Source organism: Amblyomma americanum, chromosome 1, assembly GCF_052857255.1.
Source record: "Amblyomma americanum isolate KBUSLIRL-KWMA chromosome 1, ASM5285725v1, whole genome shotgun sequence".
Lineage (NCBI taxonomy): Eukaryota > Metazoa > Arthropoda > Arachnida > Ixodida > Ixodidae > Amblyomma > Amblyomma americanum.
Window position 1 is genome coordinate 238,059,235 of NC_135497.1, and position 20,926 is coordinate 238,080,160.

General features: G+C 50.7%; 1 protein-coding gene across 5 annotated transcripts in view; it reads right to left on the reverse strand.

Moving 5' to 3' along the window:
• Positions 1–20,926, reverse strand: part of LOC144114798 (maternal embryonic leucine zipper kinase-like) — a 130,872-nt gene that overhangs the window by 43,032 nt on the left and 66,914 nt on the right. For all 5 annotated transcript variants that reach the window (XM_077648760.1, XM_077648763.1, XM_077648764.1 and 2 more), the window contains one exon: positions 5,117–5,342. In XM_077648760.1, the coding sequence (XP_077504886.1) occupies positions 5,117–5,342 (226 nt within the window). The remainder of the gene's footprint in view (positions 1–5,116; positions 5,343–20,926) is intronic.

A 20,926-nucleotide genomic window follows, 5' to 3' on the forward strand; every position in this document is an offset into this window, starting at 1 on the left:
CGAGATCTGCGCCAGAGCAGGCGCGATGATGCCTGCCTTTTCCGCACCGGCAAGAAACTGCTCCCCCTTCCTCCCCCTCCATAAAAAAAAAGCGCTCCCGCAAAATGACTTCCCCGCAGTACTGCGCGAAAGTGCGCGGAAGCCATCATTTGGGGGTGCCCATTCTTGCTCAGAAAAATAGAAAACTGGTTTTTGAGGAAAGGAAATGGCGCAGTAATTTCCTCACATACGTCGGTGGACACCGGAACCGCGCCGTAAAGGAAGGGAGGAAGGTGGGAGTGAAAGAAGAAAGAGGTGCCGCAGTGGAAGGCTCCGGAATAATTTCGACAACATGGGGATCTTTAACGTGCACTGACATCGCACAGCACACGGGCGCTTGTAGATTTTAACCTCCATCGAAACGCGGCCGCCGCGGTCGGGTTCGAATCCGGATACTCCAACTGAGTAGCCGAGCGCCCTAACCACTACATTTTATACATTTTTTTCTTTACTTACAGCCGCGCGGATGCCCTGTGAGTGACATGACACGGGGTCGCTGTGGTTCGCGGCCGCTGCGAAAGTTCGTCTTAAGCGGATTTTTAGTGCGAAAGCTCTACTTCACGAGGTCAAACCGGCTCACCGGTTTGTGTGATGCTTGACTTGAGGGCGACCATGAACAAAAAAACAAATAATAGACAAACAAATACTGCCGCAACTATAATTCGAATCCGCAGCGGCGCGAGCAAAGCTTCGCTGGCCACTGCGCGACAGCACTAGACTACTGCCGCGGACGAACACGCCTCGTGTTAAACTTCAACCCACTCTCGCGCTGTGCACTCCACATTGTCTTCGTCATTATAAAATACTACTATCAAACTAATATTCGCGCTTTGAGCTATGTTGCGGCAGTGACAGAAAGATGAGCGCTGCATGCGTTGGCGTGGACAACGTTGTGGCAGAAACACGGCACTAAAGAAGCACGCGCTGGCGTTGACAACACTGCCGCAGAAATGCGGCACTGGACCATAGGCCGCTGGCGTACATGGGGTAAATGGCATTGACGATGAAAAAGTTGGATGCGTATAACTCGGCCCTTGTTCAGTGAACACCTCAATAGCTCTTTCATTGTGCTTAGCAATGCGAAACCGCCAGCAAATTTTTTTCCTTTTTTTTTACACTGAGCCCTATAGGCAACCAACCAAGGTGTCTCGCATTGTTCATCTGATACGGGAATGCGCCTTAACAAAGTTTCTCTTAACGGAAGTATACTGTATATAGCCTGAAAGATGGAACCGCAAAAACGCTAACAAAGAGGGACAATGCACTGTAATGCCCCCTTGCATCGCGAAGCAATACACGGGTCATGGGTGCTGCTGTAAGAGAACAATGACCTACGCCACTTACAGTTACTTAAGGAAGATCAAAATGTGCCAAGATGGCAGAATTCACGGGGATTTCAGTGGATGCCTCCACCGACATAAGCGCGCCGACACGCTACTCTTTTTTTTTCTTTTCTGGTCATTCAGCCCAACCATCTACTGAAAGCCTATAGTGGCGCCAGGAGATTTGTACAACCTATGCTGTATCCGTGTACAGAAATAGATTCCATCCAAAGCAGGTTTCAACAGCCAGACACAAGAGGAATGGAATGCGTGTGCACGTTTCCAAGATGCGATACTGAATTAGGAAAGATCCTAACGATGCTTACTTTGAAATTAAAGGCGAGCTCCATTCTAGTAAGAAACTGAATCCGTACTTCAGAAGTTTAAAAGCGCTCTCTTTGACGGCTTTTTAACACAAAAATTACCCAGAACTGCATTGAAAAGCCCACCCCTGATGCAAAAGACGCAGTTTCCATTTTACCCCACGTTTTTTTTTTCCTTTTTTTTGTAGCACGAACATTATTCATATTCAAATTTTATTAGTACTTTGCACAGATGACCGCGTTGCGGCCATCTGTGCGGTAAGCAGTAGCTCTGGCGGCAAAGACTATGCTATAACTTTCTTTTACTTAAACCTTGCGCATCCTCAACCTGCCGTGAAATACTGACGCATGTCCATTCATTCATTTTTTTTTTATGTCGCGTCCAGCTTCTCAGGTGAAAGTGGACTAAACGTGCGTATAGTCGTCATAACACGTGAATCCCTGAGTTGTTGGTGATGGGTCAGCATTCCTTCTCCCTGCCATAGGGCTCACTGAGAGAAAAATACTTGGGCCCCCTTCATCGCAGTTGTACAGCAAAGGAAATTTCAAGAAACTCTTTCCCTTTTCGTAAGCAGTGCCTATACTAACACACGTGCGTGGTTTGAAGTAGCAAAACAACACCGGTTCTTGAAGTACCTAGGCTCGACGCTTCAAGCGTTAAGCGCCTAACGAAACCAGCGCGGACAGGAATGTTGTGCGTTTTAGAAGGGGCATTCAATATGGCACAAGGCAACCTTTTGTACTTCCTTATCACCGGTACAAAAAAAAAAAAGAGGTAAACTGATTCCTTTTACGACACCATGTTTCCTTCGTCCCCCCCTGTTCTTCCAACATCAAGCGTTTAATTATGAGCATCTTATATGCTCCCTTTTCAGCTATTGAGCCTTCTTTAAAGTGACATATGCCGCGCAACTTCTCATTTCTCCTTTCTCACTTTATTTCTCTGTTTGTAAAATCAAAAGCGCGGAAACGTGCCTCCACAGCCCCACAAGCGGGCTCCGGCGCAGCGCGACAGAGCTCGACGGGAAAGCTGCAGCCCGAACGCGCAGGATCGCCGCCAGGCCGTCGCGCTTCGCCCATGCGCGGCGCACAAAAGCCGCGCGCTTGCAAGGAAAGAGAGAAAGGGCGTAGGCACCATCCACGGTCATGCATACAGGCGCGCACAGGCAGCTCACGGAGGCGTCACTTAGTTTTCATTACACGGCGCAAGGAGGCGGAGATGGCTCGGCGATGAGAGAATCCCGGCGGTTCGCAGTCGCGCTCTTTTACAAAAAGGCGGGCTCCCTGACGCAATTAGGGAACAATTACACCGGCACATGCGCAATGCGACCCCGCCGGGGGCCCAATCGGCGCGCAGCGTAATCGGGTTAGCGTTTAACTAGCTGCCCCGCCGCGAGACGAGCTCTTTATTTACCCCGCACAAGGGCTGTTTTGTTGAAGCTTCTCCCCGGAAAGGAGGAGGAACGCGACCGCCACCGGGACTCGGTGAAAAAGGTCGTCGACGTCTTTGAAACGCTAATCGGATTTGGGCCGCGCATATACGAGAGGATAGCTCGCGCGAACAATGTCTCTTGCTGTGGCGGGCCGACGAGCGGGCAGGCGAGAGATTGAACCTTGCTTCGCGGCGCCAACGAACAGTTTTGCCCCTTTATTTATTATTTTCGGCTCATTTCACTAGCTACCTTTATTTTTTTTTTCGTTGTTGTTCATTTCGCCAGCGACACCGAGGCTAGCGAGACGCCTCCGCTGGTATGGCACCATCGCGAGCAGCCGCTGGAAATGCCCCCCGGTCTGTGCAACGCGCATCGCTCGGCAAACGAAATCCTCGGCACGAATCCAACTGGTGAAGGTTCGCCTAACTTGGAATCGACGGAGCCCGTGATTTCAAAATTAATCGTGCCACCCGGAGACAAAAACTGACGTCCGGTGCTACAAAAAAAAATTAAAAAATCGCAGGCACTTGAAGCGCGGTCAGGACCAACTTGGCGATTTTCGGGTTTTTGCCAGGCTCGACCACGAGTGGAAGTGCGCTTGCTTGCTCGAGTTACGGCGTCTACTGCTTTTTTGAAAAGTCCACCTGCCACAACAACGCTCTGCGTGAAAAAGAAAGTATACAGTGGGTGACAACGAATCATGGAGCCCAGCTGTAAAAGCATCTCGACCACAAGAACAATTCGCGCCAGCCACCTCGGCAGTCGTGACAGCCAGGTGCACGACGGCAAAGGTATACGGGCCAATGACGCGCCGATCTAATGCGCGAAAAGCCTCAGCCTTCGGCCCAAGACTTGTTGGAACCAAGGGCAGCTTCTGATCTGTTTGCAAATTTCTAGGAAGAATACCGCTACACTACCAACACTGAAGAAGAGAAAGAAAACACTGATCCACCGGCAGAAGTGACGACGCGCCATGCCTGCAACAGACACTAAGCGTTGCCGGTTCTGCAGGTATCAGAATGAACGCTTCCAGCAGCGAACGGAGAGCAACCAGCGGGACGCATTTCTGCAATGTCAGCACACTATCGCACGCTCTCAGAGAGGCCAGAAGAATTGATGGTGCGTTCCAATCGGGGATACGGGGCAAAAGCGTGTTACAATAGGCAACTTGCATTCAGGTCTTGAGAACTGATTGGGCCGCGACGGATACCCGCACAGGCACCGTCTGAAGGGTACGGTTCTGTCATAAGCCTGCACCGAGGCATGACCTAGCTGCTGAAATACAGCAGGCGCCTACATGTCTGTACGTCAGTACGACGCGTAAGCGCAAACTATGCCCGCAAATTCCCAACAGCCCGGACACTAGCGCCTTCAAATCGGGAAACCGAGTCAGAGGCAGGAAAGCTTCAGTTCCGGTTGCAACTACTTCAGCGTATCTGGTGACTGGACGAGAACTGAGATTTAAAAATGAATAATTCACGCACACGCACGCAGCGTACAGCGCGAGAAGCCGCGGCGATGGCCGAATAGCCCGAGGCACCGGGAAACGAAGCTGCTCTGTTTTCGCCGACGGTGGTTCGAATCGCGCTGAATTCATTTACAGTGGATACCGCTGCCATGACAACGACACGACGCCCAGGTTGGCTTTCTTCCCGGCCGCTATGGGAGGAATTGGCGCTGACGTCTGGTTTGGCTGGACAGTGGCGCACATGGGAAGTTTCCTATGCCCCTGACCGAGTCCCGTTCACTTCTGACACGACTGGCGCATATGACAAGGCGAACCGCAAGAGAGTCGGTCCTCACAGCTCCTCTTTGCAACATGCTCCCTTTCCCGCGTTTTGCAGTCAAGCTGCCGGGCCACTACCCCGGCTTCACACTCTGCACACGCTCGTTACGTACAGCCACTGGCCGCGCACCGCATAGACATTCGAGTTTGGCAGCTGGGCGGTGTTTCTGGCCGGCGCAGACAGAGCATAGCAGCGAATGTGTCGTCACTCACCTTGACCTTCCTGGGCGCGTCCTGAGCAGCGGCGGTGGAGCTGCCTTTCCGGCGGGGCGTCAGCATCAGGCGCACACGGTCCAGGCCTTTCTCGATGGAGCCAAACACGCGCTTGGCCGAGCTGCCACGGACCAGCGAGAAGGAGGCCGCCGAGGCTGTCGCCTTACTGTCGGGAGTGCGCATCGGGCTCGGCCGGAACTCGGCGTCCGCCGACGGCGCCCGAGCGCTGGAAAAACGAGAAACGATGGGGCGCCGAGGCTCGCCGTCAGCCACACCCGAAACGGGACATCCGACCGGGCTATGACCAAGCATGCGACCGGTCGAAAAAGTGCGACCGCGCAATTTCACACGCTCGTTCTCTCACCAGGGCGAACTAGGTTAATGGCATAACACGCTTGAACAGTCTGAAAAGGTCTTGCCGCCATACTTTGATGGAGTTCTGCGCGCAAAAGCCACACGGTACGAGTATGAGGAACGGCGTAGTGCGGGGCTGCGGATTAATTTCGTGCACCCGTGTTTTTTTTTTTTTAAAGCAGTGAAACATCGGTACACAGGCGTCTACGCATTCTGCCCCGTCCGAACAAGGTTGCCACGTACGGCGGGCATCAAACCTGTGAACTCGTGCTTACAAGCCGAGCGACACAGCCAACCTTCGCGCTAAGAGTGCACGGTGGGAGCGAGGCCACGAAGTCGAAAACAGCACATCAAAAAGGAACAGCACACTAAGCCGCACGAAAGGGCCCGTCTGAAAGGGCATTAAAAAAAAAATGACGCAGAGTAGGACCCAAGGTGAAGTTACAGAAACAAAGAAGCAATAAAATTAAGTACCACCCGCTGAGCCCACTTAGTTTCTGAAGCACTACCAAGAAAATACAGAAGTAGCGAAAGAAAAACGAAGGTAAAAAGAAACTTGTAGAGCTCGTAAGCATGCACCGCACTCTACGCGCAACATATTGCCACGGATTCGTACCCACATGCAGTCGACACATCAATGCATAACGAAAACTGGGGGAGAAGAATAATAATAAACGTTAGTGAAAAGTTCAGTGTAGCTGCTTACTTAGCTATTTACTGATTCCTATGTTCTTAAAGCAGAGTAGTAAAAAAGTTACACTCGCTAACGCTTGTTAACCCTGACTGCTCGTTACCAACATGTCAGTACAACAAGGTGTCACTGTTCCCGTCACTCTATAGGCGCCCCACCCCGGCTGCTAGTGAACAGAGTGCCGCTCGCGTAATTAGCTGTGGCAGCACACGACACACGCGCAGCTTGTGGACATATAGTATGTGCGTGTACATATTTTACACTGACCGCTCGCGTGCGGTCATGTCAGCGATAGGGCATGTGTGCATGAGAGATGTCTAATTTTCTTTTGCTTGTGCGAATGTGTGTTTGATCGTGGATTTTCTCTCTCTCTCTCTCTCTCTCTCTCACACACACACACACACACACACACACACACACACACACACGCACACACACACACACACACACACACACACACACACACACACGCACGCACGCGCGCGCACAAACACATTCATGAATTTATGCCGGCTGTAGATTAGGTGCTTAAGAGCACTTTCGCGGCTGGCACGCATCATCTCTTCCTTCATTTTTTATTTTATGACACAACAAAGCAGACAACATGGTTTTCTAATTAAATATATTTGCAGTGTCATGAGCTCAAGTACCATTTACCGTACCGGGAATCGCGGGTTCATAATTAAGGGCGACATCTTAGCTCAACCGATAAAGGACACCGACTCGAACGGAGGTGCAGTTATACGCGTAATACAAACTGGGGGAAAGGATTATTTCGCACTTGTGCGGTGAGCATACTGTGGTTGGGTATACCTTCTCCGATTCGCGTTTTTCTTGTTTCCTGGAACTCTCTGTGGGCAGCGAAGGGCGGTTGCTCGCTCGATGTCATTAGAGACGTGTAGCATAGCGCGCTCTGCGATCCGCTGCCCTGGCCTGGTTCCGCGGGGCTCAACTGCGTCTGCGTACTGGCAGAGAACTGGCTCCTTGGTGTCATCGGCGCATGCGCAATTGGCGCCTCGCGAAGCCCGTTCGCGATATGCTAAATCTCTCCATTAGAAACTTCTAACATAGCTCATACCCCTACCGCGAACCACCACAGCACACGCGCAGATCACCTTGAGGACGACAGATGACGCCAGGTGCCGACCAGCTGCGCGTGGTATGCGCTATGCTAAAAGTGTCTATCGCCTCGTGTGATTTGTACGCCAAACATCTACCGTGTCTCAGCCTGAGAATTGGTGTTGTGGCTACCAAACTGCTGAAGGCTGTCGCTGTTTCCCAGGGTCTGATATCACACATTAATTATATGCCATTTTTACTTCCGAATATTCCAAAAATAACAGCACGTCGAACACGTACACCCCAAAAATGTAAACATGCCCAACAAATAACCAAAAGCTAGCCTATATAGGCTAGCTCTAGGTTAGTTGCTGCTAAAAGATTTTTTTTTTCGCGTTAGTAACTCTTCCGACGGTTATTACCTACAGTAACATGTGTCGAACAGCTACACGTGTCAGCATGCGTCACACAGTTACTAGCCTTTTCTAGGTGAGTACCACAACCTTTTCTTTGTTTCAAGAATGAACAGCTCTCGCCGTGTGCTCCAAATGCTCCACTCCTTAATGCCGAACGTTTGTAGCACATTAACGCCTACTGTTGTCTTTTTCGTTGTCTGTTTTGTTCCTAGGCGCTACCAGGTTCTCAAATGTGCCCCGCACTTCACAGGCCTGAGTACTTTATCATGATAACATCATGCCAAGCCCGGCAGCGTACCCAGCAAGGGATGATATTCAAGTGGGAAGAGGCCCGTTACTTTCTCGAGGAAGAGCCGGGCTTCCCGCGACTTCTTCGCGGCCGATCGGCGCCGGCCCCGTTGTTTCAAGGCGCGGCCGGCGAGAGACACAGAGGGGGAGCGAAGTGGCCACAACAATGGCGACCCATGGGTGCACGACCACCAGCGCGGTGCCGATCAGTTCTTTCCAGGGAGCCGGCGGACCGTGAAATGAGATCGCGAGCCACCTCTTGACCCCCGCCGGGCCGAGAGGAGTAGCGATCGCGGAGGGAAGGAGAGGGGGGCTTTCCCAGCGTCGCCACCGAGGCCGCTTGTCTTCGAGGGCGATATGAAAGCCGGCGCATATTGCGCCGCGATGCGAGCTCGCGCCAATGCCGCGCGCAGCATAGCCCGGCTACCGTCGCCACCCCTCTCCGCAAACTGGCCGCTCAAAGAAACGAGGAGCTCTTCCCAGTCGCTGGCAAATGGAGATAGATCACCGCCAGGATAGGCCGGATTAATTGCCAACACACGCGCCGCACCTCTGCAGCGCAGCAGGCGCATACGTCACGACTATGGTTCGCCGACTGCAGGACACACCACACCCTCGGCTCGCAGAGCCCACTGTCGACAACGAACAGTCGCGTTGCTGCGCAAGGTATAGTGTCGACGTCCACGCACCTCAAGCTCTGGACGCGTTGCTGGGATTGCGGGTGTTCACAGCTTCCCACTGAGGGAATGAGAACGCGCGGGGAGACGATATTTTCGCTCATTGTCCCTCCCTCTTCTCCCACTAGCGTAGGCTGAACCGCATAAGGGCATACAAAATGGATTTGGACCCCCTTGCACAGACAGCCGACCAACGCCAAGTGTTCGCAGTCAGTCTGCACAGTTTTCCAGAACATGCACACCTGCAAGGCGCGTGGCGAACGAACTGGCCCCACTGGGGACTTCTGAAACGGGTGCAACGGGAACAGAGCGTTCGAACCATTCGGTGGCGTCTTACGGCCCCGCGTCCCAGTCAGTGACAACGAAGGCTGCACGAGGCGTGAACCAAGGGGTGGCCGCCTGATCATGGGGATGAGCTACGCGTGGAGAGTGGCGGAAGGTGTCACCATAAACAGGCCCCGCTACAAAAAAAAAAAAAAATTAACACACGCCACCGCACAACCCCTGCAACCAACTGACTGAACTGAACTGGCGTAAATTTGGGGCCCAAAAAACACGGGGGCCAGCACACTCCCGCAGACCGCGAAAAAACAATTACAACAAAAAAGCGCTTTTAAGATAGTACATCCCTTCGTTTTCTTTTTTTTTTCCATTCTTGCTCTCCTCGACTGACCCCCTTTCCATCAAAATGAACCTTTCAGCTCGCACGCAGACGCACTCGTGCAGCCCAAGTTTGCACTCGACTAAGATTCGGCCGCACAACGTAGCGAGAACCGGACGCGGGTGGATCGTGTGTGCATGCATCATACACATGTCGGCCGTCGCAGCGCGAAGAGAAGCTCCGTTCGAGAGCCGAGCGCCACTTCCTCGGCAGAGCCGTGGGCGCACGTCGGCGGCGGCTGCCCTCGAGGGCGACAGTCAACCCTGCGGCAGGCGCCGCATTTGCATGCCAAAGCACGCTCTGCCGGGCCGGCCATGCAAATGGCCGCACACGCGCGGACGTGCGCTCGATTTGCATCACGGGGTCGACGAGCGCCATCCTCCTAGTCCTCGTGCGGGCGACACGCGACATTCTTTTCCAGCGCGGCGACGACACGCATTTGTCCCCGACGGAGGACCGAAACAAAAACGAAACCATAGTGGCGCGCCCGCGTTATGTCGAACGGCGCGCTGTATGCGCACGACGCATGTACGTCGCATGTACTGCGCATTATGGTGCCTTATGAGCGACGCTTTATCTCCCGCTTTGTTCGCTCCTGTTCGGACGGGCGAAATGTCTCGCGAGCGTCCCCTCTTGTCGCGACATCGTGCCTCCCGACGCGCTGCCTTCCCCCGCTTTCAACGGGGTGCATGTAAATACTGTCTCGAAAGAGAACCCAGCAAGCAGCGCCTTTCTTTCGTGCCAAGTTTTCCGTCAGATGCCCGATAAGATGCCTTCCAGCAAATTCACGTCCACGAAAGCCTCTCACATTTCGCTTCGGTCGGCGGCACCAATTATTCTGGGCGCCTCGAGGCCCGTGTCTCCCTCGCAGTTTCCGACGTCATTCCCGACTCCGTGACAGCTCGTTTCGCATCACCAGTGCTCCGAGAGAAGGGGAACTGTCTTCACCCGTCCGGATCTTTGGAGTCCCTGTTCTACATGAGCCCCAAGTGCACGACTCAAAAGCAAAACCAGTGCACCCGCATATTTTTGCCGGAATCTGTGCACCCTCGGAGCTCAAACGCGCCACACGAACGCCAAAGCCTTGGGGCACACACTAGGTTCACCTGAAGAGTTTGATGCGATAGCGGTAAATGGTCCCTACGGTCGCTTGGGGGTGCCCTGGCGCATTCTTCCGCAGACATGCTTGTTGCCACCACATACTGCTTTATTACACATCATCGTCCATAATAACTGGTGGTGCTAATTAGTGACCCTAATTAACTAATACTCGTGCCGCACGCGCATAAGAAATGACAGTAAATGCTTAAAGGGACTATGCAATAAATTAATTGATATTACGTAAAGCAGACGAGAGATAGCCATTTCATCACTCGTCACCCCAACGCAAGAATTTTTAAGTTATAGCATCAATAACAACGAAGATATAGACGATTAAAAATTACGCTTCTCCTCTCCCCCCTCAACTCGTACACGCGGGGCACAAGACAAAAATAAAGAAAACAGGTCTGCGACTGGGCCCTGCCCATGAATACGTCATCAGATGACGTTCGCTTTGCAACTTCCGGTTGTCGCTCCTAGCACCCCAGCAGCAGCGTGGCCGGCGTGGCGGCATCTCTCCGGTCTCTCTTCGCCTTCCTGGATTGCGGCGCGCGTCGGGTTTCTTGCTTGCCGTCTGCTGTAGTTAGCAGTAATAAACCCGGACCTCGAGGCGCGACCGCTCGCTTTTACGGCCGCGATGGGCATCGAGCCCTAGGCGTGCGAACGAAGAGCCTTGCGAGTGGCTCTAATACTCCCGACAGAAGAAGGCGGCAGAGGAAAATTGAAACCATAAGCGCGAAGGCAATACGATTTTCACGGCTACCGGAAGTGTGCCCGTGACGTCGTAGCTGCCGTGGCTCCAGCGAATGACAGCGTCTCAACTCAACTCATTGCGACGTCATTGGTATTGTGACGTCTTTCTTCCACGATTTTAGTCCAAAAATCTGTCCCTACGAGCAAACCAATCGGCCCGCGAATTAAAAAAAAAAACGTTTTTTTTTAAATTTATAATAAATTTCCGGCTCTGTTCCGAAGACTTATACTTGGTGTGAATGCTCATTAGCATCATTTCTAAACATAGAAAACATTTACAGGCGACTTTGAATCCTTTGCATAGTCCCTTTAAGGCCTTAAATTTGTTAATGCCATTATTTTCGGACGTGGTGCTACACGTTCGGACTTAATGTCATTATACGAAAGTCACGATCACGATAACGCCTGGCAGACAAAAATTTTATCAACATAAACAGTGTTAACGAATATAATATCTCCGCAATGCTGTTCAAATAGAACTTATGAAAATGAAAATAGAACTTATTTTGCACTTGCCTGAAAAGTATCCACAAATTCTCGCGTGCTGAGAGTACTTTCGGAAGTGCACAAAAAAATTGCGGCCTTCGCATCGAAAATGCAGTAGAGGTCCCTCATCTACCAAAGTTAAGTATAAACCACTTGCTACTGGATAGGAAGTTGTTACTAAAAAGTTTCACGCTTTTCTACGTGTGTAAAGGGGGCGAGAGTGCGTATTGCTCAGGCGAATGAGTTGCGGCGAACTCAGCAGATCTCAAATGGCAGTAAGGCTAATGCCATTAAATTTGCCCGTGCGGTACGAGTATAAGTGTTCCTGTAATGTAATTCGCCTACCGTGCGGTGTGAGGTGCGCGTAAAAGGCCTCAATTTATCCCACTGAACGAACGTTCCTCAGTGGTGTAGAGGTAGCGTGTCCAGCTCCCGATCCAAAGGACAACGGCTCGATTTTGCCTGACCACCATTTTCTTTACAGCGAGACTGGATTTTTACGTCACCACCCTCTCGACCAATCAAGATTTTCCAGTCACGCCGACGCAGGGTTTTCCGTCAAAGAGGATTTTTAACGCTATCGCGTTATAACACGATCTCAGAACACCCCGGCCATGAGAGAAATGGATGCCCAACGCATTCCTGACAACACGTGCACGTAAGCCTATGCGCGAAAAAAAAAAATCGAATGGCAGAGATTCCGAGCGACAAAAGTCTGCCTCAGATATATGAATTGACATCTTTCACGATCCTGCTTAGTCAAGGAAAGGTGACAGCTCAATTCAATTACGTCATCAGTGCCTGTGCGCCCCTGCGCGCCATAACCAGGTCATTGTTTCGAGCGAAAATCTACGCACAGTTGCAGAACTAAGGCCACACCGTGGAGACACGTGCGGTCTAAGCCACGGTGAAAGAAGAATATATTTAGGTGTCGATTCCGACAGCCCGCCACGACGGAGAGCGCGCACCTGCACTAGCCACTACAAAGTCACAAATGCACTCTAAACAGAAAGGAGTAAAAAGGGAGTAGGCTGTCCTGTAGCGCACTCCCTCTTACAAAAGGGGAGTGCATGCACTAGGAGATAGTTTACTCCCTTTTTAATCCCATATGGGCGTACTCGTGTTTACAGCCCGGTTTCCTTTCGGTCTCGGCGACCGCGCGTACTGGCGAGACGTTCCGCTACCAATGCAAGCGACGGTGCGATCCCCGGCTTCGGAGCCAGTATCTGTGATGCACGTGAAATGCGGAAACGCCCTTGAGATTTCTGTTCCCCTTGAAGAACCCAGGTCACCGAAGTGAACCACGTTCTCTGCACGGTGGGCCTCATCTCGTCACAATGTCGGCTCATAGGACACTTTTAGTTGGGCGTACGCAGTGAGCTAGCATACGCAGCGACTCTGCGGGCAACGCTTGCGCATGCGCAGAACGCTACAAACCATAGCGTGCGCACGCAACGGGCACGTTACGGAATGCGTTGACAAGATGGCGGCGCCCTGCTCGCCCGCTTCGGAATAAATACCTGTCGACGCTGGATTCCCCGACGCAATAGCGCGCTCAAATGGTAGCGGTTCTCTTTTATTTCGTACACTCTCGCCCAAACGTAGCGGTATAAGCGATAACTAGCCCCTGTTCTTCAGATAGCTTGGCAAATTTCAAGCTCCTAGGCCTAACTGAATGCAGTGTGGGTGGGTAGGTGGACGGACGGACGGATGGATGAATAAGGCAGAACCCTTTCAATCGGGCGGTGGCTCAAGCCACCTATCCATGACTTGTGAAATTTTACTTCGGCCTTGATTTTAGCCGCCAATCAGATAACGACCGCTTGGTTACTTCTCCTCACTTAAAATCTACCTTTCCCTTCACTGTCCTTAAACCCCAATGCTTTGGATAAATCAGCCCCGCTGCTTTTCACTGCAGGGTGAAACCCTTTACAGAAAAGTATCAACTGTTCAGCCGTTTCCTCCTCCCCTCCGCACGCAACGCACAACGTGTCTATCTCGTGGTACCTGACTCTATATGTCTTAGTCCACAAAACTCCCGTCCTGGTCTTAAACAGCAAAGAGCTTCCCCTACACTTATCATAGATATTTTTTTTTGAAATTTCCTGCTTGAAGATCTTGTATGTTCCCAGTGCCGATTTCGTCAGCATCCCTGTTTTCCACAGAGCTCTCCGTTTCTTCAACATTTTTCTTAGCCGATAATAGCTGATTTGCCCCCCTACTGCTGTCCAGATATTTGCTTGTCAATTTTCTAGATCGCTTTCTCCATTTCGTGTAAACGTTCCTTATGTACACGTATCTGAAAATTTTCCTAGCCCACTGCTTTTCCCCCATTTTTTTCAATCGCTCCTCAAATGCTATCTTACTGCTAGCTTCTCCGCTTTCGAACGACGCCCATCCCATATCACCCTGTACCCCCTGATTGGGTGTGTTGCCATGCGCTCCCAAAGCTAGCCTCCCTACGACGCGCTGTTTGATTTCCAACCTTGCTTGAACATCTGGCCTCATGCACAGGGCCGCACTGCCGAAAGTCAGACTAGGAACCATCATCCCTTTCCAGATCCCTCCTACCACTTCATACCTATTGCAATTTCACAGTGCCCTATTTTTCATGAGAGCTGCATTCCTACTAGCTTTATTCATTACATATTTTTCATGCTCTGTCAGATAATCAGCACCGTTGTTTATCCAGACCCCAAGATACTTGTACTCATTCACTACTTCTAGCGCGAACTCCTGTATTCTATGCTCACCGCCCTCATCATTAAATATCATGACTGCAGAATATTCCTTACTAAACTTGAAACCTAATCTATCTCCCTCTGCACCACAAATGTCCATCAACTTCTGCAAATCTTTCTTGTTGTCAGCCATTAGCACTATATTATCCGCGTACATTAGTCCTGGTAATGACTGTTTAATCCATTCTCCTTGCTTGAAAAAAGAAAGGTTGAAGTCTAGCCCGCTCCTCTCTAGTTTGTTCTCTAACCCTTGCACGTACAACATGAACAACAAAGGAGACAGAGGACATCCTTGCCTAAGCCTCCGCTGTATATCTGTAGGCTCTGATACATTTTTTTTCACATTTTATAAGCACTCTGTTACCTTTATATATATATCTTTTAAAAGATTAATTACTCCCTCTTCCACATCCAATGTACCCAGTATGTCCCACAAATCCTCTTGAATAACGTTGTCTTAGGCTCCACTAATATCCAGAAATGCTAGCCATAGGGGTCTGTGTTCCTTTTCAGCAATCTCTATACACTGCGTCAATGAAAACAGATTGTCCTCCAACCTCCTTTGTTTCCGGAACCCATTTTGTAGCTCCCCTAGCACCCCTTCCTTCTCCACCCAAGCCTGCAGTCTGCCCTTTATAATCTGCATCACCACCCTGTAAACCACAGACGTCACTATTATGGGATGGTAGTTGCTTATGTCTGCTTTGTCCCCCTTACCCTTATATATCATGTTCATTCTACTTAATCACCATTCATCAGGGGGATTTGCCATCCACTATCATGTTGTTCACTGCCTCTATTAAGGTTTGCTTGGATTTTGGTCCTAGCTTCTTTATTAACATAATCGGAATACCATCTCGTCCTGTCGACGTGCCACTAGGAACCTTCTTCTCTGCCCTTTCCCACTCTCTTTGCTCAAGTGAAGCAATTGCAGTAACCGGTCTATCCTCCTTCGATAAATTATGTGCGTTTCTTTCTTTAAATTTTTCTGTCATCCTTGTTCCTATGTGTTTCATTGCTTCATCTCCTTCTAGTCGAATACCCTGATCTGCAATAATAAGCCTTTGCTCTAGCCTAGTCCTAGTACTCATTGTATTTAGATGTTTCCAGAATTTCTGAGCTGCTTTTCTATCCTTTTTATTTACTTTTGACATCCATTGGGCACCCTTTCTTCTAATTATCTCGTTAATCAAATAGGATGCTTCTCTTCTGCACTTCATGAAGGTATCCCATTTTCTGTCTACTTCGGGTTTTGGTTCCCCCCTCTTCTTGGAATATCTGTGTTCCCTGGACGCTTTCTGATGTTTCTCTATCGCCTTCTTGACCTCCTCATCCCACCAACTCTTGGGTTTGCGTCTTTTCCCTTTTGACTTGACTCGCACCTTAGCTAGCTCTAGCTCAAGAAATCGAGTTAATTTGGTATAAGTCCATTCTGTTTCACTATCCTCAAAAATTACTTACTCAATTTGTTTGGCTGCTGCTTCCAATTGCTTTTCTGAGTAAAAATTCCACTCTGATTGTTCATCTCGCTTCAGTCCTACATTGGTTTCTCTTCTGAAACTTAACTGGATACGTTTATGGCAACTACCTAGACTGCTGGAACCGTGTTCATCTATGCTCATTACCCCTAATCTATTATACATCCTATGTGACGTTAGTGCATAATTTATCGTCGATTAGTCGGTTAGTGCAGTCTCCCTGCTTCCGATGCTATCAGACCTTCACAGTTCTCGGTGCTGTTGCATAAAACTAAATCATGCCTGCCACACATATCCAGCAGCATGCTTCCTGTCGAATCTGTGTACCCATCCAGGTCTTCTATGTGTGCATTCATGTCGCCTAATATAATTATCTCGCCCTCTCCTCCTAGCTCATCAATGTAGCTTGCAATACATTCTACCATCTTCCTGTTTTCCTCTTTGGCATTAGCTCCTGTCCACAGGTATTGTTGTGATCGGAGGCCCTGACAGCGGGAACAGACGAGCCCGGCAGGCGCCATCGAACTATGTTTGACCCAAAGGTGCTGTCGTCCTGAGAAGAGGATTAGGAACGGCTCCTGGCGACGGTGAGCTGTGACGAAAGGCCTCTCATCCCTTCGTCCGTATGGAATGCGGCGTTTCTCCCGAACTGCGCCCTCACGTGGACCGGCAGAAAGACCCGAACAAAGGCGCCGGACCCGCCTTGCTCGCTTTCACTTGCGCGGCCAGACAAAGCGGGGGCGGACACGGCTGATTCATCTTACCCTCTGGAATGCCCAGGGCCGTCAGGACGCCTCTTTCCCACGGAGGGCATCACCGCCTGCTAAGCCAACGACCTTATGCACATGATCAACCCGTCGGAAACAATTCCAGGACCTCAAGGCGCCAGGATTCCTCATCGCCTGTGCACGTGTTTGTGGGGGCGGAGGGGTCACGGGGTTAGGGACGAGACTATGAAGCCCATTGGACGCTTGATCAGCCACCGGTTTCCCTAGCTAGGTGCCTAGGGAATATCCACTGTATTTAAGCCGCGATTTGGCTGGTTTCACAACACTTCCTCTCTGACTTTTGGTCTCCCTGCGTCTCTTGTAAATATGTAAATAAACCTTCAAGTTTACCAACCCTCCTGAAGGTTTCCCTCTGTCGTGTGCAGAGTTCATCGTCATGCGGTGAAGACCTCGGTCCCGATACCCAAGCATATCAGTACACAAAGCCAAGGAGTGCCTGCTAGTTTTCCTTTTAGCCATAAATGTTCCTTGCATCCCAGCTTAACCATTTGAAAATTCATACTTTTATGAATGAATGTCCCAATTCCACCCCCCTTTCTGCTGCCCTCTGTTCTATTGCAATATTGCCATGCGTAATCTGGGACCCGACAGAGTGGTTGCTCCATGTCTCTAAGATGTGTTTCCACTAAACGATATACCATTAATTCCTCCTGCCTTCACTGTTCCTCTATTTCCTCCCATTTCAGCTTATTCCTGCCACCTTGCATGTTAATGTAACCTATATCTGAATTAACATGGCCCTGGCGCTTGTGTCTATTTCTTCTCCTATGGTTCCATCGTTTCTTTGACCTTGCTTCTTCCTTGTCTACACTGGTTCTCTCAGAGCTCTGGGTCCCCCCACAAAAAGCTGTTGCCTGGCGGCCTATCCTACTCCCTACCTTCTTACCAGTGGCACCACTGTAGTGAATGCCATCCTGTGCAAAAGGGTGGGAGCTGACCTCGTACACGTCCCTGTTAACTTCCATTACCCCGTATTCTAGTCGTCGACCTAATTACCTAATGTTTTCCTCATAGCAACGACACCTGGCGAAGCAGTTCTCTAGCTTTTAGACAATAGTTACATTTTCTTCTATTTGCGTAGTTTTTCGTCTTGAAACAACAAAAAAAAAGACTCGCAGTGCACCCACCCTAGATTTTAGTAATCACTAATGAAAATTTCTTTAACGTAGCGTTGATGTGCTTTGATACCTTGTCACTAGATGGCGCTACTGTTTACGCGCGCTCCTGATGGCCGCTATGGCACGGCCAACTAAAAGTGTCGTGTTTACACTATTTACAGCGAACGCAACGCAGTGAGCGATGCGTACGGAAGCTTACTGCGTACGCCCAACTAAAAGTGTCTATTACACTGCTCAAGCATGGATATACGCGTAGGCACGTGCGCGTTGTGGCAGACCCCTTACATTTAAGCGGTATAATTAACTATGCTCTCAGCAGTCATGCGGATGAACAAAAAAAAAAAACCTTGGAATGAACGTATTTCGATAACGAGCTCCGAAGGACCACAGGGTCGCTGCTGCTGCGCCCATTCATGCAGTCCCAGCAAGCAGAACACAAAGTAGCGTAAAATGACTCGGTGTCGACAGCAGCAGTTTCAATCCTGTACCTTGCAGCACTTAAACAACATCAGGTACACGGCGCGGCACCGAACGATTCCTTAGCGCCTGCAGTACAGCCGCCGCAGCTCGGCGACTTCACAAGCCTACATCGCGTGGCGCCGTCTGTCGGCGTTCAAAAGAAGCACGAGGAATGGCGAAAAAGATCTAGTGGCTCCGACGGGCGGAGAATCAACACCTAAATATATTTTTACAACGTGGTTCAAGTTCCACTAAATAGGCCGCGGCGTGCCCATATTTCCAGTGAGGCGAAGAGCAAAAACACCCCTGTGTGCAGGGATTTAGGTGATCGGAACTAATCCACAACGTTGTCACTACGGCGCGTCTGACAGTGCACGCACGAACAGCTTTGGTACGCAAAAACCGATAACTTTCAGGTCGCACTTCACCGTGCGTACCATTCTTTTATTCATGCAGTTATCTTTCCTCCTTTCTTGGGTTCTTTCATTACATATTTGCCAGATGAATTCGGCTTTTCGTGCTATTCGCACAGCGCGCACTTTTTTTCTCACTCGCTGCAGCCTGCAGCCACATACGTCCACGCCCTGGCCAAACAACACGCAAGCTCTGGACCCTGCACTATCCCGCAGCAACGCAAACAACGACATAAGAGAAAGGTGAGCTACAACAGGCGCCAGTCGGCTTCATCCGTTGCTCGGAGCTTATTCCTGCGAGGACGACAACCCGCGACCCCCCGCCACCACCAACTTCTTACGTGTACGCAAGCTGCCGCCACTAACGGCCATCGAACGAGAAACCGCGTGGGCGCACGCCTGGGAGAAAAAGGGGGTAAAATAATAACAAAAAGAAATGAAAAGACCACAGGCACCGTCACACGAACGATCTCCGCTCTGCCTTGCCATCTCATCCGGCGGCATCTCCGGCGAACCACGGCGCGCTATACATACGCAGAACGCCACGCGGCACGCTCGAGGAGGACACAGCGACGGGATTGCGACAGCGGGCACGCAGGCGCCACGCGTGCAATGCGTTCGGACGCGGCTCACTACGCATCCACCAATGCCATATCTCCGCTCCTCCCTCTCTTCCTTTTCGCCTTCGTTTTGCTTTTCTCTTTCTCGCGTTCGGTTATATTATCGCCGACTTCTGGGAATACGTGGGACGAAGCCACGTAAGCGCGCACTGCTGCCAGTCCGACGCGACAATTTTCGAACGACACCCGCCAAGTTCGCGCGTTGCCCAGACAAGCTTGCGGACGGTGCGCGCTTCAATAAACACGCCGAAGAGGAATGACCGTGCCTACCAGCGCAGAAAAAAAAAATAAATGGAAAGGAAATATGGTACGGGACCCACGCGGTATATTCCTCCGGTTATGTTCGGACTTCCTGCGTCCTATATCCGTTGCAAACTGCAGCCACGATGCACAAGCACAGCCACATGTATGCGCGGGAAAACTTTCAAGCGCATTTTCTTTCCCAACTCGTAGGCCGCCGAAAATAAAACTTGAAAGAAGAAAGAGAGAGGGGGAAAAACGCAAGCAGTTCGAGCCTCGAGAGCGAAAGTGCCGAAAAATAGCGACACGAAGTACACGCGTACCGGAGAGAGCGGACACGAGGCAGAAAAGAGTGCCAGGCCAGCGACGCCAGAAATCGACAACCACGCACGGGGCGCCACAGCGAGCACATTCGACGAGTTTTCGCGATGGCCGGACGCAAATCAACGGCGTTTTTACGCGTGCGCGGCTGCGCGCAGTGGCGAAGCGACATTCAAGGATAAATACAAAAAAAACAACAACAACAAAGAATGCAATAAATGCTCCACTGAATGCAAGTCGCGCCATAGGAAGAGGCGCCATCTACGCTTCAGCCCCGCTGAGACTGTCGCGGCTAGCCGTATACAGGAGAACAGCTTGCATGCGCGAGAACAGCTCCGGATGTCAGTACCTGTATAACTTACTTCACAATGTACTGCGTCAGCCGGCGAGAGAAAAACAGCGCACAGTGCACTGTGAAGTGATGGGGCAACACAGAAGGAGATGCACCCCCGTAGCTGCGTGCTTATCACCTTCAGTGGCAGCTGATGTTGACGCTGCTTCGCAGAAAAAAGCGAAAAGAACTAAACACCGGACCCGCCGCGGTGGCTGAGTGGTTAGGGCGCTCGACTACTGATCCGGAGTTCCCGGGTTCGAACCCGACCGCGGCGGCTGCGTTTTTATGGAGGAAAAACGCTAAGGCGCCCGTGTGCTGTGCGATGTCAGCGCACGTTAAAGATCCCCATGTGGTCGAAATTATTCCGGAGCACTCCACTACGGCACCTATTTCTTCCTTTCTTCTTTCACTCCCTCCCTTATCCCTTCCCATACGGCGCGGTTCAGGTGTCCAACGATATATGAGACAGATACTGCGCCATTTCCTTTCCCCCTCAAAAAACCAATTATTATTACTATTATTAACTAAATACCGGGGAGACAGGGCCGCCCATCGATCAGGCCGAGGCACAGAGAAGCGTCGATTTACTTCTATACTTTGTCGAAACCGCACGCACCAAGAAAATTAACGAAGTGAAACTGAAGACAAGGGGCTCAGCTGCCGTCGGCTCTACAAATTGGGCTAGCTAGCATAGCACACAAGCATGTATGCGAAACGCTGTGTACTCGCGACATTTTTGTGTGTGTGCAAGCAGCGCGCTCGGCAATAAGATCCGCATAAAGTGGGGACGGTATACGCACCACTTGTGCGCT